Below are 25,897 nucleotides of genomic sequence, written 5' to 3'. Positions count from 1 at the left end.
AGACCCCAGCTTGCTCTCCATGAGACACACAGACAGGGAGAGAAGCTGGGGGTCAGAGCGCAGGGTCAGCCATTTATACGGCGCCCCTGGAGCAGTTGGGGTGAAGGGCCTTACTCAGGGGCCCGACGGAGTAGGATTCCTCTGCCGGCCGCGGGATTTGAGCCGGCAACCTTCAAGCCACAGGCGCAGATCCTGAGCCACAGTGCCACTCCGTATTATTTTGCCCTAATACAACCAGAAATGAGCAAGAGAGAATCATCCAAAACATATCAAGTGGCCTGCCCATGGAGAAACGAAACCCCTCTGTCAAAACCTGCAGGGGTGCTGTCTGCTTAAACCAAAACTGGTCTGAAAACTCCTTTACTGAAAACGGTGAGATCGTGAGATGGTGATTACTGCTGACTATCAGAGCCTGGCAGCAATACTGACCTTATTTAATAGCACCGCCCAGCCAGCAGAACCTGCCCAGGCTTGTTTCTAATAAAGCCCTCAAACAGCCATGGTCCAGAGGAACTGCTCTGCCAGAGGACTGCGGCCCCAGCTGCTCGGTTCTCTCACCAAAATGACAAAAGAACGCAGCAGTGCAGCTCTTCCGTTCGGTGGGTGTTATCTCACAATAGCCTAAATACAGACATGCCAAGCGTTTCTGAGTGCGAGAGTCCTGAGGCTCAAATGAGCAGGGAGGGGGAGGGAAATGTGGGCTTCTCAGAACCAAATTGTCTAAAATTCAGTCAGAAAAGCTCTCTGTGGCAATTGAATCATTGCCATTTTCAGCTTTTGCCAATCGAATCGGGGCCTTGATCTGTCCTGGTGCTCATAAGTTCCAAACTGATGCAAATTGTGCTGAGGAAGCAGAAAAGCAACACAATAAACATGATTTAAATTCCATGTCTGTCATTCCACAGCGATTCAAAACGAACTACATGACGAGGACCTCAACGCTCAATTAAAACTACAATGCAATAAGACAGTGGTCATTTTCTTGAAGTGGTAAATGCAGAAGAGGACCGACAACAATCAGTTTATCAACTGTTAATTTAGCCCATTCTTCATGGTTTAAAGTGCACTTCAGACACGACTGCCAAGGGCGGTTGTCTGTGGGCCCATCTCTGGCCGTATGGCTGGTGTCGAACTCACAGGCACACAGAAATGCCACAGGGACCAGAACAGATCTGACCAGCCATACTGTAGGTCGCTGAGACTTGCTTGTTTCTGCCTGAACGTCACAGAGGAGCCCCACTGCACCGCCATCAGTCCCAGATGTGCTGTGCACACACTCCTCGGGCCAGGCACTCGTGACAGTCTCGCAGCAGGAGAGATGGTCTGCATGAAACCCACAACCAGCCTCGGGCTAAAACACTGCCTGAATCTGTAGGTCTAGATTTCCTCATCGTCTCCCTTCTTATCATCTGCAAAGTGCTCTCCACCACTTCAGATTAATAACCTCTTCACTTCCGCCTGTCACACGGTCTGTCCCTTAACACAGGCCTTGCATTCTCTTCCTATTGGAGGCTCGTTCTTATCTGTGCTTTGGAACAGCGAATCCAGCCAGGACTGAGCTTGCCTCTCTAGCCATTTCACCTCTGAGCTCCCAGACACAAGACAGCATCTGGCACCACCTAGTGGCCAAAAGCCTGTCTGCAACTCAGCCGACACAGTATGACAGTCGAGATACCGATAGATAGATACTTTATTGATCCCGTGAGGGAAACTGCAGAGATTGCAATAATTAGAGACCTGGAAGTCTTACGTCTGGTAAATGGACATTGAGGTTAAGGATGACCAGAAATGAACTAGAGGATCATGCAAATGGTAAAAAGAGTCCTGAGCTGAGTCGACAATGATTTAGAAAAGCAACAGCATTACTGAATATAAATGGGGCATGCAGTATCGTACATCACACATAACATCTATGTTCTCAGGTCCTAAAGGGATGCCCTATGCTGACAGGTTAGAAGAACGTGTCCAGACCTGTTAAGTCCGCAACAGGGAAGACTACAAGGGAACCTGAATCAATTATTTAAAATTAAGCTAAAGGTAGTAGCAAGATCAACCCAGTAGACTCCAGAGCCGACAACAAAACACAACACAGGGACACAAGCAAAACTACAGGGAAGTGCATTCAACGCAGTGGCCTGTTTTTGTCTGCAACTTTTCCGAGGTTTTAAGATAGATGATTGATAGACAGACACAAAAGAGCTACTGCCCTTTCTGCTCATAGAACCCAACACCTCATCACATCACAGGTGATCGTTCCCTTACCTACTGCGCAGACCACAACAGCATTACAACCCACGACACGGTCTACAATGACTTTGTTGGGTTTACCAACTTCTGTGACTCAAAGAACAGCAGAAGAAGATTGAAAAAAAAATCAGCCTCAGGGACGGTAAAATCTCTGTAAAGTCCATCCTTCTGTAGGGGTTTTTTGGTCTCTTTAAGTCACTGCCCACGGCAGGATTTGGAAAACAGTGTCATTGGTCCAATTCAGCAAAATCAGGTGGTAACTCATAACGATGGAATGAAAACCAATCTGCCATACAGGTCGGATCAGAAGAGCAAAGTCGTCTTAATAACAAAAAAATGCAAGAACATTTTGATCTAGAGAAATTATGGAAGCAAAGAATAAATTAATTAATAATTGCTTACACTTAGCTAGCGCTTTTTGGACACTCCACTCAAAGCGCTTTACAGGTAATGGGGATCCCCTGCACCACCACCAGTGTGCAGCCCCACCTGGATGATCCACCAGTCTGCTCCCCACATACCAGCTCTCAGTGGGGAGGAGAGCAGAGTGATGAAGCCAGTTCACCTTAATTCATAAAGGTGTAGCACATCCATATTTCTGGATACAGTCTTCAAAACCCACTATCAGAGGGGCTGCACCACAACTCCAACATGTCGTTTCAGCTGCAGAGACGAGATCACAAGAATTTTTTCTTCAGCCTCTGACACAACTCACCTCTCCAGTGATCGGGTTAGTCCCAAACTTCTTGATCCAGGGAACGATGCTCCTGCACAAAGGAGACGAAGGTTGTGTACAGTAACTGTAAAGCCTGGTTATGACAAACAGTGGCATTACAGTGACCAAAATATGAATTCTGAAACAGTCAAGTGTCCTGTTAATGCAGAGACAAAACATACTAAGCACTTTATCGGAAATAATATTTAGGTTTATTATAAAACCGGGAGAAAGCATCTGGCTGAATAATAACCTTTAATTTTTTATGACACCTTTAGAAAAAGCATCACAAAGCACTTTACAACAGGTGTAGAAAAAAAACGAAGTTTAAGGATAGCAAATTACAAAAGGAGCATAGAAGAAACACGAGCAGCTGCAGCAAATGATACAAGGTCATTAGTGCAGCAGACAGACACTGATTAAATAAAATCCTCTCTCAAAAGGTTTTGAGTCTAGACTATGAATGCACTAGGGAAGGCAACTCTCCAGTATCCCTGGGCATAGAATTCCAGAGCTCTGGGACTCTAGATAAGATTTAAATAATGTACCCAGAGCTTTTACGGCGCATTTGGCTGGGATTAATTAATTCATTTTAAAGATTTGGAAAACTTTATTTGGTAATGATGATTTTAGACCAATTTAATAAAGATATTGTTCATTAACGATAAAATCGCATTATATCTGTGAACACGAACGATAATTCAGATAGGGGATTCAAGGGCAGTGCATTAAGCAATTCTGGAAAAGACAAATGTGTTAACCAGCTTCTCTGCTGCAGTCGAAGAGACACAGGATGTAGATTGGTGATATTTATTAGATGGAAGAATGATGTTTTTACAATATTCTGCACATGAATCAAATGTCAAGCCTGGAGCACATATCACCCCTATGGCAGAGCCAGTGTCTTGCGAGGGGTAGCTGTGACTTTTGGGGTGTAGGTACCCATCTAAGGCTGTGCAGCCTCATAACTGAAGCAGGATCCCAGACACCTTTTAAAAAACAAGTGGATGAGATTCATGGATGTTTACATTACAAGCAGCTGTGAAACAGAGAAGCTTTCATACAAAAAACAGCTCTAGCCAGTTATTAAAGGCTGTGGGAGCAGGAGAAATACTCACAGCAGGTCAAAGACGTGTCCTTCAGGAGTGCACATGGGATACTCGAATGGCTGCAGGGACAAACTGGAAAACAGAAACCGGTGGTTGGGAGAATTCCACTGGAGAATTGGAGAACATTGGAGAATAGAGAAACTTTGCCTCACCTGCAGTGATCAAAGGGCAGGCGCCTGAAATTCGCCTGTGGAATTTCTAGAAAGAAAAGGGGGGAAAAAGGTTAAAAGAACTGCATTTCTATTTTTATATTTTAGGGTGAGAAAGAACCAGCATTGATGAGTTTCAAACCTCAATAAAAAATAAAATGTACCCAGTTACGTGTAAAACCTCCAATTTACATTACAAAATAGACTAAATTTCCAGCTCTGTAGCTCTGTGTTCTGCGATTCAGATAGAGGCAACACAACTTCTGGTGACATGTAGTGGCCCTGTTACACTGTAAAGTAAGCAGGCTTGTGAATACATCTCTTGTCATCCAATGGAAATATTGCTCTCGACTTCCAGAGAGTTTTCCCAACAAAACGGCTAAATTGTTAACTCTGCTTGCAGGTCATGCTGGAACATTTCTGCAATGAAATACCTGCTGCACAGATAAGTCATTACAGGGACTAGTGAGCAGGAAGGGCTGCAATTGCGTTGCCATTCATGGGAACTCTCACTCTCACCCGTGGCGAGACCAGGGTTTGGCAACAACATGGCAACTTACAGTACTTTCACAAAGTTCACATGATTTTGTGCTGAAGTCAAAATTTGCCAAATTTCTCCATACCAGCAAATGAATTGGTTTTGTTACCAAGATTTAATAACTGGTCTGAGTAATCGGGACTGCAGTTCCCCTTTAAGTAACTGTACCGTGTACTGTATTTTAGAACACAGTGTGTTTGACTGCTTCCCTCCTCTGGTTCTAGTACAGTTTTAGACTTAAGTTTAATTTCCCACTTCTTAATCTGGTTATGAGAGTTGGCTAAGTGGGTTTTTGGAGTTTCAGGCCTCTATAGCACAGCCTATTAGAGTGACAGAATTTACTCCTTCACATTCTGCACAGCTCACTCCTGACTGCCCTGGAAACCGAGGTTCGTGTATGATCCCAGTTTACCGTTCTGCTTGTCTTATTTCACTCCCGTTTCCCTGCACTTCGCTTCAGGGCAAATGAAGTTAAAAGTGACTCGCTGAGCTGTCGTGTGAAGCTGTCAGCTTTGAAAACTGGATAAATGGAATAATGTTTTCAGCGTTCTCCAATGAAATCTGAAATTGGGAGGATCACAACTGTGAAAAGACTAAGGTCATGTTACAAATTTCTTCCCATCTATTAAGTAAAACCAGTGCTGTAAACCTGTCAGTTGATGGCAATTTGCCTGAGATTTAACCCAAAAGCAAGAATGTGGGGTTACAGTCTAACCTGCTCTAACTTTTAAACTGGATGTATATTATTTTTCTACCTTTGAAACACTGCCTGGCTGTTGTGTACATGCTGTATGTTATCTGCTTTTGTTACAGAAAAAAGGTCCATTAAAGTGGTTTTTCCAGGGACTGATTATTCTTACTTCTTTCTAACAGGTACCTCTAGGTCACTTGCAAACATCACCCCTGTTCTGGAGTCTCTGCACTGGCTTCCTGCACAATTTTGAGTTGATCATGATGTCTGCTTCCATTCAGGGCTCCATAGTATGACTGCACAAGGTTTGGCTGCTTTTCAGTGTCCATCACACAGGACCTTCATCCAGTTGATTGTAGTTTTATATGTCCCCTGTTCATGCCCAGTCTTTTTAAATCCAGTCACATTTTTTAGACTTATATGACAGTTACATCTTCTACTGTTTGCTTTGTTTTTCCATGTGGCTTTGCAATCGGATTTTAGATTTTTATTGCGATATGTGATTTTTAGGAGCTGAACTTGGATTTCAAGTTAGCTCTAGGATGTTGAGATGGCAGATATTGAATGCACGACATAGAAGAAGTTTACTGAGAGCTTATAGCTTAAAACCTGCATGTAAAAACGATGAGAGTAAGTCTGGGCGAACAGCATAATCATCCACACATTTAAAACAGGGTTAAGCCTGCTTAGCTGCACAGTACAGACAGCTGCGAATGACACAAAGACGGCATAAAATACTGCAAAACTCAGAAAGGAGCTAGACAAAGCGAGTGACCGCCTTGCCAGGGAAGAAGTAATACAGATACTGATGTTTTTGCTTCCCCTCACACATGAAATTCCGCTGCAGGACAGTAAAGACGTAAAGACAGACGAAACATTCACCGGTACCTGCTCTTTTGCCTCCGTAGAAATGTGTGTATTCGGAGCAGGTGATGTACCTGAATACAGACGAAAATAATCACATAACATTTTCATTGTGATTTCAACGGCAGTTTCAGACTTGAGGGTATATGAAAAACGACACAGGTTACAATAATTTAAAATAGTAACGAATGCTATACGATAACATGGAAGACGATATTGTTTTTCACTTTGTCTCCACAATATACTATTGACCAACATATCATTGTATTAATTTGCATTAATCCTAACAATAATATAAATCCCTGATTTTAGGCAGCCTCGGCGACCATATTAAAATTTATCTTAACAGGCTTATGGAACCAATACTGAAACAAAACCTTAAACACCAGCATTTAACGGAGATCAGATGCATAGTGGTTGTAATTAGGACGCAGGTGAACTTACATTTTATCTTTCTGATGCTGTCTTTTCCCCATGACGGCGGCGGTATAACACGCAAATCCAGGAGAAAAACCACTTGCGGGTAAGTTATCTAATCACTTCGACCGATACTAGAGCCTGTACAAACACTGGAACACTTGTCTATACGGTTTTTGAAAAAAAAGACACACAAACGCTCCCGACTTCCGAAAACACACCAATACGACATCAACACCCTTCCGACCCGCAACACGAAGCCCAGCAGAAGTGGTTCCGCCTTATCCTTAATCACAGCCGTAGTAATTTAAGGACAAACCACTAGTAGGCGATATAATTCCAGTACAGTTTACCGGCAGAATTCATTTAAAATTACTAAATATCTGTGGTTATCGATGCATTGTAAAAAAAAGTCGACTTTTGGATGTATTGTAAAACCATCACCGACAGAAACCATTTTCTTTGGTAATCCTTTTTGTTGAAATAGGCGTGAAAGGAACGCAGCAAAGAACGACATTTGCTTTTAAGTTAGGCCCGGCTTTCAAATGCCAGATCTTTTCTGTACTGAGTATGTAAGCTTTAAGATGACAATCACTGAGTAATGTAATAATACAACCAGAGAGTCTTACTGTGCATTTGGCTTGGATTAAAGTATTTACACTACAAAAGGTTTATTTAATTATTTAAACTAATTTAATTTAAAAATATATTGTTCGTTTGCGTTAAAATCGCGTTATACCAGTGAACACGAAAGATACTCCAGCCACATGATTCGAGCTGACGTGATGGTTATATAACGCTGTTCTCACTCCGTGTGGGAGAGTGTATCGCTGGGGGCAGTTTAACTCGGTGTCAGGAAGACTAGACGTTTCCAGAGGTAGTGCGCTGACTTTCCACTTTTTCCAAGGCCTCTAATAATAATAATAATAATAATAATAATAATAATAATAATAATAATAATAATAATAATTCCATAATGTGGATCCTCTCCACCACCACCAGTGTGCAGCCCCACCTGGATGATGCGACGGCAGCCATAGTGCGCCAGAACGCTCCCCACACATCAGCTCTCAGTGGGGAGGAGAGCAGAGTGCTGGAGCCAGTTCAGAGATGGGGGTTATTAGGAGGCCATGATTGGTAAGGGCCAAATGGAAAACTAGGCCAGGACACCGGGGTTACACCCCTACTCTTTTCTAGATACGCCCTGGGATTTTTAATGACCACAGAGAGTCAGGACCTCGGTTTTATGTCTCATCCGAAACACTAGACAAAGAAACAGTTCGTACAAAGTCCACACTGTTATAAGGGCAGATTCTGACAAGGGCTTTAATACAAAAGGAGGCTAAAAAACAAGTGTATCACAATCATTTGTTACAGAACTGACAAGAATGGACTATTTTAGGCAATTGTGTCAGAACATTAGAAAGGCCACAGATGAGAGTCTTGCAGTCATTATTATATCTAGAGAGCAGCCCCTCCTTTGTATCTAATTTTGAAATGTTTCTAAAAGGCATACAGCCCCAGCCAACACAACATGCAACAGGGTGAGAATGCACAGACCCCACACAGACAGTCCACAGACAGCGTGAGAACACACAGACCCCACACAGACAGTCCACAGACAGGGTGAGAATGCACAGACCCCACACAGACAGTCCACAGACAGGGTGAGAACACACAGACTCCACACAGACAGTCCACAGACAGGGTGAGAACACACAGACTCCACACAGACAGTCTACAGACAGGGTGAGAACGCACAGACTCCACACAGACAGTCCACAGACTGGGTGAGAACACACAGACCCCACACAGACAGTCCACAGACAGGGTGAGAACGCACAGACCCCACACAGACAGTCTAAAGACAGGGTGAGAACACACAGACTTCATACCGACAGTCCACAGACAGGGTGAGAACGCACAGACCCCACACAGACAGTCTACAGACAGGGTGAGAACACACAGACCCCACACAGACAGTCCACAGACAGGATGAGAACACTCACTACGTACAGACAGGTTCCCCAGGCTGGCAGATCCACGAAGTTGTGCAGAATCAGTTATAAATGTCACACAACTGCGCCATTAACCGAAGTTAAAACAGAAACCCGACACAATAAGCCCGTCGTAATTTGCCGTTTAAAAAATATTAGCGGTTTCTCAAAAAACAATTCGGTACATTGACATTCACGTTGACCAGATCATTGTGGGTGCTGCACACTGGTGGTGGTGGAGGGGATCCCCATTACCTGTAAAGCGCTTTGAGTGGAGTGTCCAGAAAAGCGCTATATAAGTGTAAGCAATTATTATTATTATTATTATTATTATTATTGTTATTATTATTATTATAAACACTCAACCGAAACATTTAGATTTACAAACATTAAAACCAGATTTTTATGAAGCGGAAAGGGGGTGCTATTCCTATTCTCAACGCCAGGTGTCAGAGTTCACATCTCTGCAGGAAGGCGGAAGTTCTGAATACATTGTAACCATTTCGTCGGAAACACGTTCTTCCGGGATTGCTGCTGTGGTGTCTTTTTTTTTTAACGTACAGCTAATTATTTTACCTCTACAGAAAGAAAAAAAAAATACGTGCATACTATTGATAGTCATAAGTCATGAAGGTAATTAGGTTGATTGCCATAATCGCCGTTCTCCTCGCATCCCTGCAGTGTGTAGAAGCGGCTCGGAGCCGGAAGGATTCCAGCAGCCAGAACAGTTTTAGAAGGGCGGCGAATGGTCTTTACCAGACCCTGAGTAGCATCTTCGGAGAGGACAACATCAGAGCCTTGCATAAGGTCAGTGCGCGTGTCCCCCCGGTTCTCGATCGACGCACCGTTGCGCGAGATACGGTGATACGAGGGGTCAGGATCGCGCGGCGGAGACCGACGGGCATCGGTTGCCATTTTGATCATTGATTCGCCAGTATTGATTGAATGAGTCGGGCTGGCCCGTGAAATGCGTGCATGGATGTACCCAACAATGTGAAATCTTTTTTTTTTAATGCACTTTATTATTGCTTCCTTTTTTTAACCTCCCCGGCGTTGCAGGGCTGAGGACTGTATTGATTGTTTTCCGATTTCACAGCGTTGGCAGCTGACCTGGAAATGCCAATATACCGCATCTGAAGTTCCAAAATACAGTTCTCTGAGTGCCGTTCTCAGACATACGCTAAAGCGCCTACGAGGAACGGGGAAATTCCCTACTGGATTGAAGCTGTGATGTCATTGGCAGTAATTAAGATTCACAGAAAACTTCGGGGGGGATGAACGATTTTGTCTCGTCTGAATCGGTCAAAGGCGGAACTGTCTCTCGCGTGATGTCTCGCTGGCGGCCCTGTACAAATCGGAAACAACTGAAATACTTTACATCTTGAAACCATCACGAGACTGGGAAGCATTGGGGACAAAATCGAGCTTCACTGCAGTGTTCATAAAACTAATATTATTGTTTTTATTTAACAACAACAACAACAATAATAATATACATCTCGCCGTGCCAAATGACTTACAAAACGTTATCAGACCAGGGTCCTGTATGAGTAGAGAGCTGATAGATGTTAACGAGAAGCCAAGCTAATTGACCTAACTAAATCTTGCTTCACCTGCTAGAGCGAACCCCCAGGAGGAGATAATGTCTGTGAGGGGCCAGGGTTGGGGTTCACTGACTACATTAGCCAATTGACCTGGTAGTCAGTGAGCATTGACTGTCTCATCTCAGCCAACCACAGGACACAAACCTGATCAACTGAGTTGAAGCTCGTTTAAAATTAAGAACAGGTGATGTCTTTACACAGAGGGTGGCGGGGGACTGGAGCAAGCTGCCCAGTTATGCCGTTGAAGACCGCATTGCAAGAAATAGCTGGATGACATCCTCGGATCGATTAAACAAAATGGGCTGTGTGAGAGACGCGTTGTCCTCTTTCATGTTCTTAACCTCTCATTTGTCCTTCAGTTCTTTTCGAAAACAACCGAGCGCTTCGTCTATGGTGTGGACGCGTTCCTGGACACAATATGGAAGATATGGACCGATCTTCTCGATGTTCTTGGAATTGACTGTAAGTTTTTGTTTTTTCCTCGCTGCATATGTTACAGGTTCTCTCTGCGTTAAAATGCCCAGTAGCCATACACTCTCCAACACAAACATTTTCCTTATGTGTCGTAAATCCATGCAGGGGAAGTCTAATGAGGGTCCAGGTGGACAGTATGTGGAAGTGTGTTTAAAACTGAGAGCAGAAGGTGCTAATGTACCCGAATGGTGGTGAGAGTATAGCTACCCAGCCATGTTGTTGAAGCTGATGCCCTGGTATCGTTCCAGAAACAGCTGGATGAGATCTTGGGTTCTATTAGCTGCACGCTACCAAACAGGCCAGATGAGCTGAATAGCCTCTCTCTTAAACTCTTATCTGCAGTGATGTGCAATCTCCACCCTAATGACATGATGTCCTAACTCTGATTGACAAACATGTTAGACTGGCTGGTCAGTGTGTGCAGTGCTCCATTAGTTGTATCTGCTGTGCAATGGAGTTCAGAGCGCTTTTGGAGAAGTAGTGCCAGTTGTACTTCCACAAGCTCGACGCCGAGTTTTAGGATTCGAAGGACACGACAGATTTAAGATCCTGTTTGCCGGGTTTTTAATTATGGCAAATTCTAGCCCATCGCAGACGGTCCTGACCCCTCTCCACAGCAGGCAGGAAGTCCTTAGAAGAGGAGTTGTAAAGACGTTTGTCACGTTAATTTCAACTCTCCCCTCCCCAAATCAAACAACGGCACCTCCCACAGCTGCTTCATCTTAGGTCGAAGAAGTCTTGGAGCGCATAAGAGCAGAACACCATCTCACTTCCTCATGCAGACCGGACTCATGGGGGCGCTGTGGAGGAAGTGTGTTTTTCAGCTACCCTGAGTGTGATGATATTGGCGATAAGGCTCGTTTTCACAACTTGGTTTGGGTTTAAAAAAAGGAACAAAAACACACACAGTCTCTTGCACAAACAGCCATACCGTATCTCTTATTTGTCATAAACCTGTCTTGTGTCCTGCACTGAGCTGCTCCACATTTATTCGATATCTGTCAGTATAAGGACACTTAGTCACAACTTAGTGTATTGGCTTTGATAGGAGGGGAGGAAAAAGGACTTGTTAATTATTAATTAATTATTTCATTGCTCTAGAATTGCTCATACCCCCACTACTTTTTGGGTAAAGGAGTACCCCCTATTTTCAGCTTCCATTTATTTCCACTGGTTTGTGTTTCACTGTTCATTCAGGAAAAATGTGCTGGTTTGAGGCTTTGGAGTACCTGTATCGGGTTCCCTCCTCGTCTCCTCTGTTCAGAACAGAGGTCCAGTTCCTCCAGCCTGTCATTGTCCTGCGTTCCCAATCTTCTGTGTAGATACAGAGGTGGATATTATTAGTCCAGGTTTGTCCCAGAAATAACTCTAGTGTTCAGTGCCATTCCCAGAAGTGCTGTCGCTGGGTTTGTAGGACAGGCTGCTCCCTGACGCTGGAATTCTGGTCTCCCCTGCAGCGTCCAACCTGACCTACTACTTCAGCCAGACTGCGCTGACCAGCTCCCCAGCCCGGACTCTGCTGCTGGTGGCCTCTGTGGTGGTGGCCTACTGGCTGCTCTCGCTGTTCCTGGGCGGTTTGTTCTACCTCCTGCAAGTGGCGTTCGGCCGCTTCTTCTGGCTGGTGCGGGTCGTGCTCTTCGCCCTCTCCTGCCTCTACATCCTGCAGAAGTTCGAGGGCGACCCCGAGCGGGCCGTGCTGCCCCTCTGCTTCGTCATGGCCGTGTACTTCATGACGGGGCCCGTGGGCTCCTACTGGAGGAAGGGCGGCAGCTCTCTGGAGGACAAGATCGACCACCTGGACGGCCAGATCCGCCTGCTCAACATCCGCCTGAGCCGCGTCATCGAGAGCCTGGACCGCGGCAGCGAGCAGTAACCAAGCAGCCGGCGGGGGGGAGGGGTTGGACACCCGGTGGGGGATTGATAAAGGGATGGAGCAGACGGGGAGGGAGCCTGAAGGGGTTGGAGGCCGGGGAGTGCTGTATGGAGGGGTGCCTGGGGGTGTGAAGGGGCTGAAGGCTGGGGGGGGGGGGTGGACGGGGGATGGGTTAAGGGTCAGGGAGGGGTGGGGGCGTGTAGGGGTTGGACGCCGGGGAGTGGTGGATGGAGTGGGTGGGTGGGGGCGTGTAGGGGTTGGACGCCAGGCAGTGGTGGGTGGAGTGGAGGGGTGGGTGGGGTATGAAGGGGTTGAAGACTGGGAGGTGGTTGGGGTGTAAAAGGGTCAGAGGGCAGCTGGGGCTGGATGGAGGGATGGATGGGGTTGTTGTATGGGTTTTGGATAAAGAGGGGTGGATGGAAATGGGGCTGATGGAGGGGTTGGAGTCCCACCTGCCAAATCCTGCCCTTAATGGGATTTCTACTACTGTACTGAAATAATCTCTGCTTTCTAAAACACCTTGATGTTTATGAAAACACAATCCAGATTGCGAATCTCTGTAGTTTGGAAGAGTCAGTGTGTGGTATAATGTGATAGGGCATTGCACTCTCTCAGTTTGGTGTTTGCATGGTTTAAGTTGCATTATCCTTTTATGTCGCACTGTACCTTGATAATACATTGCTGGTGACCCTGTCTGTGGCCGTGTAGATGTTGTACCACAGAAGGTTATCTGATATTCTTGGCTTTTTCCTTGGTGGAGACGTTGTAATGTTTGTTTGTTTTTCTTCTGTTTTTAAGACCACATAACGACAACATGAGCCCCGTGCTGCTTTTCTCGAACTTTCAGACCTCACAAGAATGTTCTCATATTTAAACCAGGGAATTGCTTTCTCTCTTTGCAAGAGAGACCTCAGTTAGGGTCAGTTGAACTTATGAGCATCACAACCTACCCTTTTCTCACTGTAATTCATTGGCAGTCTTTTTACTCACCAATTGCCCTTTGGGCTGCAAAAAATAAAACACTGCTGAGCTCTCAATCAGCCACTGGTGCCATTTTGACTTCACCTCTTACATATTGGGTAGGTGACATGTGAGCAGCTTGTCTGTGCTGGTTCCTGTATTTAAGATGGGAGCCAGGAGAGCCATGCTGTGTCTCTGAGCGCACAGGGACTCAGCTGCTGCTCAAACACAGCAGGCCGGGCTCCTTTCCCGGGACTGAGAAGATACCGGTCAGACCACTGTTCAAGCACTGGATGTGTTTCTGTAGGAGCAGGCTAAGTACCCTCAGGTGAAGGGGGGTCACAGTTGAAACGTTATGTGGTCTTGTCACATGCATTTTAAATAACACAATCAGGGGAGAAAGGGTGGAAATGGTGGAACTTTACTGCCCATCCTTAAAAAACAGCTTTTTTTTGTAACTACTGGATTGGGCTCTGGTGGAAAACAAGCAGGAACCTGGTTTCTCTTCTTTGAAGGGGTAGCCCTGATTTCTTTGTGCGCTCGCCGGTTCCACGCGCCAACGCAGAAGTGCTGGCGCTGTTTTAGCCGAGTGTAACGGGCTCGACAGCTTTCCTGCTTGCCCGCGGAGCACCGGCCTTTCAGCTCAGGCCTGGGAGCAGGAGCAGGCTTCCCAGAGGGAATCTCGTGGGGCGTCGAGGCCGAGACCCAGTCTGCTGCCGCTGGAGACGCAAACTCCTTCGATGCTCCATGCGGATAGCGCACGCTTCCCCGTGCTCGAACACTGGATTTAGGACACTCGTAGTCTGTCTACTTTTGTTGACCAATATTGAGAAAAAAACGCCAAACAGTCTGGATGGAACTGTCACCATTCCATTGTAGCAATACAGAATATCTCTTTCAATATCAGGATTTTTTCTATATCGCGGACCAGTAGAGGGTTTGTTAGCTGCTGAATGGAGAGCGTGGCTGGGCCTAGGGAGGGAGGGAGGGGGGAGGGGGGGGTCTGGTCGCTGTGCTGGAAGACTTCTGTTGATCTCAGGGAGAAAAACATAGCAGAGTCACTAAAGCCCTTTGCATATTACACCTCTTAATGGCAACTGCTGTTGCAAGCAATAGCTCCTGGGGGCTTGTAACCATGTCAGAAAAAGGACATTGTCTTCCACCATACTGCATCAGCCCCTGAGGAGGCCTGGACGAGGAGTAAATCAGAACTTTAGTCCACTTCTCAGTTCCAAGATCCAAACCCACTGCCCGGTGGAGCGTTCTCACTGTGCAGACCCTGGAAGTGTTGGGTTTGTAATGGCCAGCTGGCGCTGGATTGAAGTTTTGATTTAGTTCAGGCCTGGATCTATATACGGTTTTGTTGGGGTTTTTTTTACGTGTAGTGTTATAAATGGAGAATGGACAGCATGCATCTACAGTATTGTACATTTCAGGAAAATGTATTTTCCTGTGTGGTTGGTAGAGTTAATTTTGTGCAGACAGCTCTTGAATCCAATATAAGCTATTATGTTCACAGGTTACCAGGATTTGTTGAGGAGCTTCTTTAGAAAATTGTAAAATGTTGCACAGGTCACTAGTGTCATCCCGTAACAGAAGCAAATTGACATCTTAGAAGAAATGGAAAATATATAGTGTCTGAAATCCTGATTTGGTTGAATGGTTCAGGAATTAACTGGAAGGTTAAGAAAAGAGCTTTGGTCCAGTTGTATTTCGGTGTGGCTATAACCTTTCCTGCTGATTCTCTAATTTTTGTAAAAGAGTGTGACTGCGAATTGGACGATCATACGCTCATTTAAGATGATATTTACACACCGCATGCATCTCATGTCCATCGACGTCATATGTTAAATGTTTTGTGGCCAATGTGCAGTGTGTCTGCCTGATGCATAGTTTCATTTTTCAACTCATGAAACATCTTGAACCCCGAGGCTGTGCCCCAGTGTGTGCTCAACTAATTTACTGCTTTAAAAAAACTTGAGAAAATCTGGGAGGAAAAATAGCACTTAAGAGTCTAATGCTGCTCAGAATAGACAAGGAAGTAAAAGCCTTCTGCCGACTTGCATACTGTGCACAGAGACAGAATTTGAAGCTTGGAGATAAAACTGCTGAACTTCAACGTCACTTTGCAGTCGTTTTTGATTACGAGGCGAATGATAGAATCTAAAACTGAGTGGTTTGTGCAGATTGTAATGTGTGTAAACAGCCACTCGCATATTCCTTTTTCATCATTAATGTGCTAAGAGTCTTTTAAGCAGCTAGGAATGGGACCAACACTCTTTTCCTCTACAGCTGCTTTTGTTTTAATAAAAAGGAATGTTAAACAGTGACCATGAACACAGTACAGTCCTGCAAGCTGGCCACAGACGTCAGTAGCAGTGCAGGCCAGGAGGTGGGTGCATTCTGGGTGTTAGATATGGCTCCCTGTCCCCTTAACAAAGGGGCCAGCTTCAATGTGCTCAGCTCCCCTGTGCGACGCAGGGGGCGGGTGGGCAGGGGGTCACAAAGTCCGTCCACATGGTCACTGGAGGAGAGGACTCCCCGTCTCGGAGACCTGGCCAGTCGTAGGCTTTTCCTTCTCAGAGCAATCCCACATGCAGCTGTTGCACATCTTGGGGTTTTATCTGCTTCTCCACTGGCTGCACGGCTGCACCGTCACATGGAAGAGTCAGAGGTTTTCCTCCTACGCAATCCCGTCCACAGAGACCCTGTCTTCACTGTGCAGTGTTACGCCCGTCGTGTGTGTGTGTGTGTGTGTGTGTGTGTGTGTGTGTGTGTGTGTGTGTGTTTTTCTCTTATACGCCTCTTGGCATTATCAGCACACCAGCCATTTAACTGAACTACTGTCTTCTCCTATTCAAGGGGGAGGGAAAAGAGAGGGGCACAGCTGAAGGTTTTTTAAAAAAAGAAAAGATAGCTGTTCTTGAGAGGTTAACTCTGCTTCTGTTTGTATTTTTTAATACAGTAAAGCGTTTTTTTATTACACACAGTACATCTTTGTATATTTATAATTACGGCTTAGCATCGGTTAAAGAACTGGAGTCAAAGGAAAAAAAACACGAAACATTAACCTTTATCTGTTACACTAAAGACTCCTGTTTTTGTTTTTTCCCTTCTGCACTGGACTTGTTTTACTGTACATAGGCTGATGTGTGTTTTTTGGTATTTAATGTAGTGTCTTTGCAATGCAATGGTTAAAATACCAGATGTGCCCACATGCAGATGCAGTGTCTTTGTAAGTGCAGCTCAGATGTGTGGTAGGCAGCACAATGATGGGAACACAAATTGCAGGCAGCATTCTCTGATGTAGATTTGTTCTTCTTTCCAGGATCTACATTACACACACCACTGCCCACACGAATGGGTTCATATGCAATCATATGCAGCAGTGAAATATTGATGTGAACACGTTTCTGAAGAGATGTTCTAGCCAATAATAATTGTACATTTATTTTTATGGTAATACTGTGTTATGATTTTTTGTATTATATATTTTTCAGTACTTTTGTGATTTTATGACGTGTACATGAAGCCTGCTGTCAATTTGTAGCGTGTTATGAGTTTTGCATTGTGAGACATTTCTTCTAGGTGCCATTTTACAATGAAACCTGAGCAGCTGAAATTGATGAATAAAAAGGACTTTAAGATTTTATCATTAATACTTGTACTTCGCCTTTCCTTGCAAAAGCTGTTAGTGGTAATAATCTTGTTCTTTCTCCAGTTCTGTTAATAATTTAATGCTAAATTGCATAAACTACAAAAAAAAGCAGCACCCTGCCTCTTTCAGCTCAAAAGAAAGATGAGCTTTTAGCGTCCAAAGAATCAGTGACCAAAAAAAAAGGACCTGTGGTTATCTGTGCTATATTTATGTAATTGAATCACAAGGTTAAGCAAGGATAAGAGCCTGGTATGTTACTCACACTGGGGCACTAATGAATTACTTAGGTGAAGAGAGTGAGAATGGGTCAATGAGACCCAGCCAATGAACATGCAGAGCTTGCTGTTTCGTAATGCTGGCAGTGTGCAGACTGGCTGCACATAGCCACCTCATAGTGGTCTAGACCCAGGCTCTGTGAGCCTCAAGTTAAATATTTATCATGCAGACTCGCTCCAATTGGTTTCCGCTTCATGGCAGAGACACCTGTCAGTTTTACCTACAGCTTCGGTTTGGTAACCCTCTTGGTCGTGCCAAAAGCAGACTCTTTTTAGACCTGCTTTCCTGTGCCATGGTGCTGTACAAAGGCTTGATGGGAGTCTGAAAGGAGCTGCCCAGCCATATTGTTGCAGCTGATACCCTGGCTTCTTTCAAGACAGAGCAGAGTGAGGACCTCCAGTCAGGACAGGAGGCTCTACTGTACACAGAGGGGAGTGGGAGTCTGGAACGAGGTGCCCAGTCATGTTGCTGAAGCTGTTACCCTGGCTTCTTTCAAGACAGAGCAGAGTGAGGACCTCAAGTCAGGACAGGAGGCTCTACTGTACACAGAGGGGAGTGGGAGTCTGGAACGAGCTGCCCAGTCATGTTGCTGAAGCTGATACCCTGGCTTCTTTCAAGACACAGCTGGATGAGATCTTTTAATCATAGCTACTGGCAACCAGGCCAGTGTGACTGTCCGCCTATGGTTTGTGTCCTTTCTTCTGTTCTAGGTAGCCAGTACGGTGCACTTTGCTAAACAATGTCTTGAGACATAAAAAAACAGCAATTGTGCGTCACAGACAAAATCTATAGCACCAGAAGTACAGGATGAAAATTCTCATAGGTTCCAGCTGTACCCTGAGTGTTGAAGAAAGTTTCTGGGTGTCTGCACAATGTCTTCATTTTAACCCAAACCTACACTACCTGAACCCCTCAACAATTTGATTCTTTTCAGATTTACCACTGAGAACATATATTGCTCATAATAAATGTGAAGTGCATGACAGCTCGACCTGTCTATATCTGAATTAAATCAGCGCTAAACCTTTGCACAGTAGTTATAAGACAAAAGGGACATTTGTTCTTTCAAGGAGACATCCTGATAGCCTATAAAACAAGAGATATGTGGTCCAACCCACTCAGTTTAGAACACAATTACACCATGACGAATTCTCTGGGAGACATCTGTGGTGACTCTCTGAGGTTAATATTGGCACTGATTAATTCATGGTCAGCTGAGGGAGCTTTCACAATGTTACCTCAGAATGCTGGCTGCATGCAGGAGAGGATTTCTTCATCGGAGCATCAGACTTTGATTTGGCTCAGATGGGACTTCAGAGACCTTATCGGCATTTTTTAACCTTTTGTTTAATATCTGAAATTGACATTATGATCGTCTTCAAGAAAATGGAAGTGCAGCACAATCAGTTCATTAACCAGTGAAAATTGAAAAAAAGGAGGGTTCCTTAACACCAGGCATTTGGTATGTGGTTTGAAAATGTGTAGGGTTGTTGATCAGACGTATAGGAAGAACGTCACTGTTGTCACTTGACACCACCGTTTGCTATAGAAATTAGTACATATTGGAACAGATGAATGGATAACAGTCGTATTACGAAGGACGCACTTTGAGATATGATTTCTTAATGAGCTTGAACAGTGCTCATAATGACTCCATAAATTATTGTGTAGCATTTTAACAAACTATCACATTGACTTTACTTTTTACTATTTGTTTAGTGTTTGCACATTTATACCATCTGGGTCAGTTATTGAATTATTTTAAACCTGTGTATATGCATGTATCCTGTGCGGGCACAATTCAGCACATTTCAGAGTCACCCTTAAATCATTAATTTCTACACACTTGGAACTTTTTTCATTTAAGCAGATTATTTGTTCAATTAAGTAGTTTAGAAATTATTTTAAATGAATGTATCAATGACCACAGTTGAACATTGTGCATTATTTCTTTTTTTTTATTAGCCCACTACTAATATACAAAAGAGAGCAATAAAATATTGGTTACAGCTAACAAAAATGACCAGAACTCCTACCACTATAAGGCCCTGCTGAGCTCAGAGCTGAGACATGGGAGGGCCCCTCAGCCAGCTGGTCCTGAGGCTCACTGACACCAATCAGCCTCAGGACAGCAGAACTAAAACAACACCAATCAAAGTCAACCACATCACAAGCCAAACAACACTACCTTATCAACTGGGCCATGCACACACAAATACAACACAAACTGGAACACTACAGGACCCTAAACAGACAATACACACTATCTGAATAGCTGACCAGGGTAAGAGACAGCAAGGAGAAACAGACTCCGACAAAGTAAAGGCTCAGTGACCACAGCCTGGCTAAAGAAACTGGGCAACACAGGCAGACCTGGCTGCCCAGAGAGGACAGGCTGTGCTCCCACTGCCAGCAGGGAGAAACTGAGACTGAAATGCACTTTCTTCTGCACTTTGAGAAATACTTTGGGATTAGACAAACATTTGTCCCTAAAATAATTAGTTTAAGCCCAAAATTCCCACACCTGCCTGAATCGGAACAACGTCCGCTCCTTTTAGGGAAGGAAACTCAACAGAGCTGCAGACCAGTCTGTGATCTCCTTTCACATCCTGCAGAGCAGACAGTGAGCCTGTCTAACAATTATGTTTTATGCGACGTCTGTAAATTTCCAGTAATGTTTTTTTTTTTTACTGTAAATGTAAATATTGCGTGTTTCTACTTTGGCAACACTATAATTAACCTGTTAGGGCAACGAAGCTCTTTGAATGTGAAACATTCCCGATTTAGCTGAACCAGTAAAACTCATTAAATTGATCAAACCTCGCGTGGTGTAATATAATATTCACCACAAATTGAACACAAAAAAGCACCCACGTCCTCCGTGGCATCTGTACTGTGATTGGGCACACCTCTTTAAAGGCTGTCAGCCTCTCGCCTTCTGATTGGTCACGCCCCTTTCCGCTCCTTGCAGTGACTGGGCGCTGGTGGGCAAGTGGGCTCTGATTGGCCGGTTTGGCTTTCGGTCTCGACGGTCCGTCACGCCCGCGGACTATGCGTTCCTCGGCTGATGTGGAACCATCATCACGCCGCACCAATCAGAGGTCTGCCCGAGTGTGGCGTGCTGCCAGGCAGTATCACTCCGCCGTGGTACAGGCGAGGACCACGCAAACAGCAAGCTTGCACAGCGCTGAAGTTTTTAAAGGCACAGCTAGTTTTGAGATCCTGTTCACTAAAACAATGCATTACACAAGGTAAAAACCCGATCAACACATACATTGAAGTGGTGCAGTAGCATTACTGTGCTATTGCAGTCTATTAAAAAGTTTGTAAAATAGCTTTCGCACAGTGCAAAGATTAAATGTTCAGTAAAGAAGAGAGTTGTACTTTCTGTCCACACAGAAGCTTCAACGCTGGGAGTACACTGTTTTCTTTATTATTGCTTTAAATAATTCACTTACTGACATGTCCCATTCACAGTAATTCCAGTTATTCTCATGTCAAATTCACCTCAATACTGCTCATTACTGATGTATAATTCAGAGCAATAGCAAAGTCCAATCAATTGCACTCCAATCAGCTCCAGTCAATCACAGCCAGCAGCTACATCACCTTCCAAATCCCAGCTGGCAGTCCCACTGGAGGTCAGCAGGTGTGAGCCTGGCCAGTACCTGGAGGGGAGACCTCCTGGGAAAGATAAGGCTGCAGCTGGAAGAAGTGTTAGTGGGACCTGTAGGGGGCGCTCACCCTGCGGTCTGTGTGAGTCCTAATGCCCCAGTATAGTGACAGGGGCACTGTACTGTAAAAAGACGGCTTACTTCAGATGAGATGTAAAACCGAGGTCCTGACTCTCTGTGGTCATTAAAAATCACAGGGCAGTTCTCGAAAAGAGTAGGGGTGTAACCCTGGTGTCCTGGCCAAATTACCCCCTGGCCTTTACCAATCATGGCCTCCTAATAATCTCCATCATTGAACTGGCTTCATCACTCTGCTCTCCTCCCCACTGAGAGCTGGTGTGTGGGGAGCAGACTGGCGCATCATCCAGGTGGGGCTGCACACTGGTGGTGGTGGAGGGGATCCCCATGACCTGTACAGCGCTTTGAGTGGAGTGTCCAGAAAAGAGCTATAGAAGTGTAAGGAATTATTTTTTATGTTCCAACAGAGGAAGGTTGAAAGGAAAAGCTGTGGTCATTCTTCACAAGTGCTGACAGCGGTGGACAGCTCATCTGCCAGAGTATTAGGCAATCCTTAAGTGTCAGATAACGGAAACTCCTACAGCAGATGCAGCGCCTTTCTGACTTCTTTGTCTATATTTCTGTTTAGACTGTGTATAGTTTTCAACTGGTTTCTGCTACAGCGTACAATGTTAGAGACACTGTGCAGCACTGCAGGAACAAACTGAGGTTACTGACAAGATGCATGCTTTGTTAACCACCCAAGAGTCAGCATAGATTAACCCAGCGTTCTGCTGTGTCTCTATCTGCTGTGTATGTAAGATGGGAAGGTTCACTTCATTACTGTACTGCCAGACCACAGGTCCCTCAGGCAAATTAATCTGTTATAATATAATACTAATATGTAATACTATTCCCAGGTTTAAGAGAGGTCCTTGGGGTAACTCGTTTTTGATGGATCTGGTGACCCTCTAAAATGTCTCTAAGATATCACATCATTGGGCGCCAGTCTAGGAGTCTCCGTGAGCATAATACGAGGTTGTAAAACTGCTGTTGATACCTCATTTACGCCTTCCAACACTTCGGTGTTTTGTCATACTAAGCTTAACGCGCATTAAATAAAGATGTACTCGTTATCCTCTAAAACCGGGGACTCAGACGTTACAGAAGAGTTAAGACAGCACGGAGCACGCTGGGTCTATTTCGCGGTGGGTAAGGATACGCGCTGGGCGCGGAGGGCGGAGCTCTCGGTGGGAGGGACTGTCAACAGCAGTTTTACTGCAAAGCTGTCAAGGAAGTGCAGCCTCAGTCCCGATGAAACCGGGGGCTGTCCGGGGTCTGCCGGAGTGACTTGAGGCGCTTTCCAGCTATGTCCAAGGACACGGAGGGAGTGAGCGAGGAGATCATGGAGTCCAAGGTGCTGTGGTACCCGGACTCCAAGAAAAACACGCAGATGGACAGGTTCAGGGCTCAGGTGAACCGGGACTTCGGGCTCAGTCTGGGTGAGTGCGGACACAGAGGCGTTGTTTCGGGACGCAGGTGATGTCACGCAGCCTGTGTCCTCACCTGTGGACCACTGTTGCACTGTCACTGTGTTTCATATGTGTAGTTTTATATAACCTTAGGGCTGACGCACGGATTTTTAATGGCCTCTGCGTTTTTAAAGCACAGAACCCGAATCCGTTCAGCTCCGCGGTGTACAAGCACCTCAGCTGTCAGGAGTTTGCACCCTCCGATTGAGCGACACGCGTGGATCCAATGCACACGGTTCCTCTCGGTGGCATGTGCTTTTTTTTTCAGCTCCGCGGCCTTTATGTCTTTCTTGTTTGTGTGAAACGAAACACTCGACTTCAGGCTGGTAATCTGAAGCAGATTCCGGCCTCCGATGAGGTCGTACGTGAGTGGCACAGTCTGGGCCTCTTACGCAATCGAGTGCCCCTCTGCGGCTCAGATCGCAGCGGGGATGGAGAAGACTGGAATCGGACTCAAAGCAGAACCTTGGCCCGGTGTGCACGTATTTACATAGACACGTGTACAGCAGGTTGTGTTTTGGCTGAAAGCACAGGCTTCCTTCAGCTTTTAAGAAGTATGCACAATATGCACACCAAACTGGCACTCCATCTTGGTAGTCGTAGTAGATTACAGCAGCAGTCGAATCATGAGTACTGTAATTGCCTAGTGCATCTGTGCTCTACATCACTTCTAGTTTTACTCCTTTTTTAGTGCAAGTACACCTACCTAAAAATGTATCTTCGGATGAGACGTAAAACCAAGGTCCTGACTCTCTGTGGTCATTAGAAATCCCAGGGTTTCTCGAAAAGAGTAGGGGTGTTACCCCAGTGTCCTGGCCAAATTACCCCCTGGCCTTTACCAATCATGGCCTCCTAATAATCCCCATCTCTGAACTGGCTCCATCACTCTGCTCTCCTCCCCACTGATAGCTGGTGTGTGGGGAGAGGACTGGGGCATCATCCAGGTGGGGCTGCACACTGGTGGTGGTGGAGGGGATCCCCATTACCTGTAAAGCGCTTTGAGTGGAGTGTCCAGAAAAGAGCTATATAAGTATTGTTATTATATAATAATAATAATAATAATAATTATTATTATTATTATTATTATTATTATTATTATTATCATCATCACAGCATTTTTCGTCTTTCACCGTGGTATACCTCTCAAGAGAAATGTCTTTCCCCCAGCTAACTACAGTGACCTGTACCAGTGGTCGGTGCAGAGCTATCCGGAGTTTTGGGCGGAGGTGTGGAAGTTCTGTGGGATCGTCGGCTCGCAGACTTACGAGGAGGTGAGTACACCTCCTGCTGAAGTGGGAGGAAAAACTGGGAAGTTTATTCGGATTCAAAATTATCCGTTAGTTCTGATGCAGACCAGAAACAAAAACTCATCCTAAAAATACCCCTTTTCACCCATACAATAATGTTTCCCTTTCCCTAAAAATTACATTCCCACAGGCTGCAGGGCCTGTGGGAATATCACAGCGAGACCCTGAGATCCAGTGACTGCCTTCATGTCACTGGCTGTCCCAGTAGACAGGATTTGTTATTTAAAAAATCCAGGAACATCACATGGAATGAGCTACTGTCTGTCCGTCATTTTTAACATTGTGAAATGGTCGTATTGTAGATTTGCGTAATTCCGATAATTCATCGGGAGTTTTTTATGGCAGTGAAGGCAATTTGAAACACACATCTTGTTAATTTGGGTAGATGGAGATTAAAGGCTAGAGAAGGTGCCAGTGTTACAGTGGATTTAATTAGCTGCTCAATTACCAAGCGAGAAAGATGATTCTTCTCGTTTGCAAAAATGTCCGATGTTTTTAGAAGTAAGACCTATTTCTCTCAGCTACAAGTGTATTCCTACAATGAATGGCTCTGTGCCTGAAGAGCAGCTTTTAAATAACGGTGTTAGGTTCCCAAAGCTAATATTTTAAATATGGGAATGGAGAAAATACATGAATGTTTAGGAAACTGTATTTTAACACCTAATACATCCTCTGTGAAGTTTTGGATAATGTTTCCCAGTCTTTTGTAAGGTCAGAAGTGCTTTATATGTGTTTCATATGTGTAGTTTTATATAACCATCTTCTGTTGGCTCTGCTTGTCGTCTATGCAGGTGGTTGACGTGACAAAGGGCATCTCTGATGTTCCCGAGTGGTTCAGAGGCTCTCGGCTCAACTACGCTGAGAACCTCTTGAAGCACAAGGACAAGGACAAAGTGGCTCTGTATGCTGCAAGTAAGCGCGCCTCCGAAAACCGTCCCCACTGAAACACTTCCTTCCTGTTCCGCAGAGAGCGAGCTTTCCCGAGCTATACGAAATGCAGACTGGCAGACCCAGCAGCAGGAAATCAAATTGCTATGCTGTGTCTTGGGGAAAAAAACAAACAGATTTTTATGGAAACACACTATAGTATAGCCTTTGACCGTGGAGGCTGAAGTAAGGGAAGAAATGATATGCGCTTTTCCAAAAATCTTAATCAAAGCCAGGCTTAAATCCATGCTTGCCATTAACAAGCGATAAGTATCTGCTCTTACCTGTTAGACTTGTTCTCTAGCGATAGCCTGGAGAATCTCCAGTCCAGTATCCAGTGTCTGTCCTAATGGAATTATTATGTTACAGACCTGTCTGGTTTGCCTGTGTGGAATTCCCACAGTGTTTCCTGAGTGAATCCCCACCCTCTGTGCCCCACAGCCTACATGACATACGTGGCAATATGGACACACCTCAGGCTCCACACAGTGACATCACTGTTGTTTGTTTAAATGCTATTTTGTTAGTTCTTTTTTAATACACCTGCCATTCTCAGTTGTTCTAAAAATGTTAATGGGATATTTGCAACAAACCAACCTAAAAGATACAGAATAGCATGACATAAAGCAAATCCCTCTGTCTCTGTAGTGTATTTTCAGAATAAAATGTGTATTATTTAGCCTTTTTTTCAGACCTGAGAAAAATTATACGTGTCAAAATAATTTGTTTTCTTCCTATGTATGTGGATGTTAAACAATATTTCCCAGATTTGAGGCTTTTAAGTAAAGCTTTGCTATAATTAGCAATTATTGAAACAAAATGTAATTAAATTCATTTAAATAAATAGTTAATGTGGCTCTTCACCTTAAATAGGGTGAAAGCTCGGCG

The 25,897-nt window shown here is 44.8% G+C and overlaps 3 protein-coding genes across 4 annotated transcripts in view; 2 read left to right on the top strand and 1 right to left on the bottom strand.

The window, feature by feature from the left end:
- ppil2 (peptidylprolyl isomerase (cyclophilin)-like 2) overlaps nucleotides 1-7,003 on the bottom strand; it is a 65,836-nt gene extending 58,833 nt beyond the window's left edge. Inside the window, exons 1-5 of one of the 2 annotated variants that reach the window (XM_088618223.1) lie at nucleotides 6,758-7,003; nucleotides 6,338-6,387; nucleotides 4,224-4,269; nucleotides 4,081-4,143; nucleotides 2,963-3,014 (exon numbers count right to left, since the gene is read on the bottom strand). In XM_088618223.1, the coding sequence (XP_088474349.1) occupies nucleotides 2,963-3,014; nucleotides 4,081-4,143; nucleotides 4,224-4,269; nucleotides 6,338-6,387; nucleotides 6,758-6,789 (243 nt within the window). In that variant the 5' untranslated portion in view covers nucleotides 6,790-7,003. The remainder of the gene's footprint in view (nucleotides 1-2,962; nucleotides 3,015-4,080; nucleotides 4,144-4,223; nucleotides 4,270-6,337; nucleotides 6,388-6,757) is intronic. The other variant, XM_088618224.1, reaches the window with a different exon arrangement.
- A 2,203-nt stretch (nucleotides 7,004-9,206) lies between these two features.
- On the top strand, nucleotides 9,207-12,819 carry bri3bp (bri3 binding protein). Its single transcript, XM_088618328.1, has 3 exons — nucleotides 9,207-9,534; nucleotides 10,691-10,793; nucleotides 12,263-12,819. Exons 1-3 carry the CDS (start codon nucleotides 9,355-9,357, stop codon nucleotides 12,676-12,678), a joined length of 699 nt encoding a protein of 232 aa, XP_088474454.1. The 5' UTR covers nucleotides 9,207-9,354; the 3' UTR covers nucleotides 12,679-12,819.
- A 9,686-nt stretch (nucleotides 12,820-22,505) lies between these two features.
- The window catches only part of aacs (acetoacetyl-CoA synthetase), a 50,245-nt gene continuing 46,853 nt past the window's right edge, over nucleotides 22,506-25,897 (top strand). The window contains exons 1-3 of the mRNA XM_088618791.1: nucleotides 22,506-22,745; nucleotides 23,943-24,046; nucleotides 24,874-24,994. Coding sequence (XP_088474917.1) covers nucleotides 22,613-22,745; nucleotides 23,943-24,046; nucleotides 24,874-24,994 — 358 coding nt within the window. The 5' untranslated portion in view covers nucleotides 22,506-22,612. The remainder of the gene's footprint in view (nucleotides 22,746-23,942; nucleotides 24,047-24,873; nucleotides 24,995-25,897) is intronic.

This window comes from Lepisosteus platostomus, chromosome 24 (genome assembly GCF_059453375.1).
Source record: "Lepisosteus platostomus isolate fLepPlt1 chromosome 24, fLepPlt1.hap1, whole genome shotgun sequence".
Classification (NCBI taxonomy): domain Eukaryota; kingdom Metazoa; phylum Chordata; class Actinopteri; order Semionotiformes; family Lepisosteidae; genus Lepisosteus; species Lepisosteus platostomus.
This window is presented reverse-complemented; position numbering and strand designations above follow the sequence as displayed.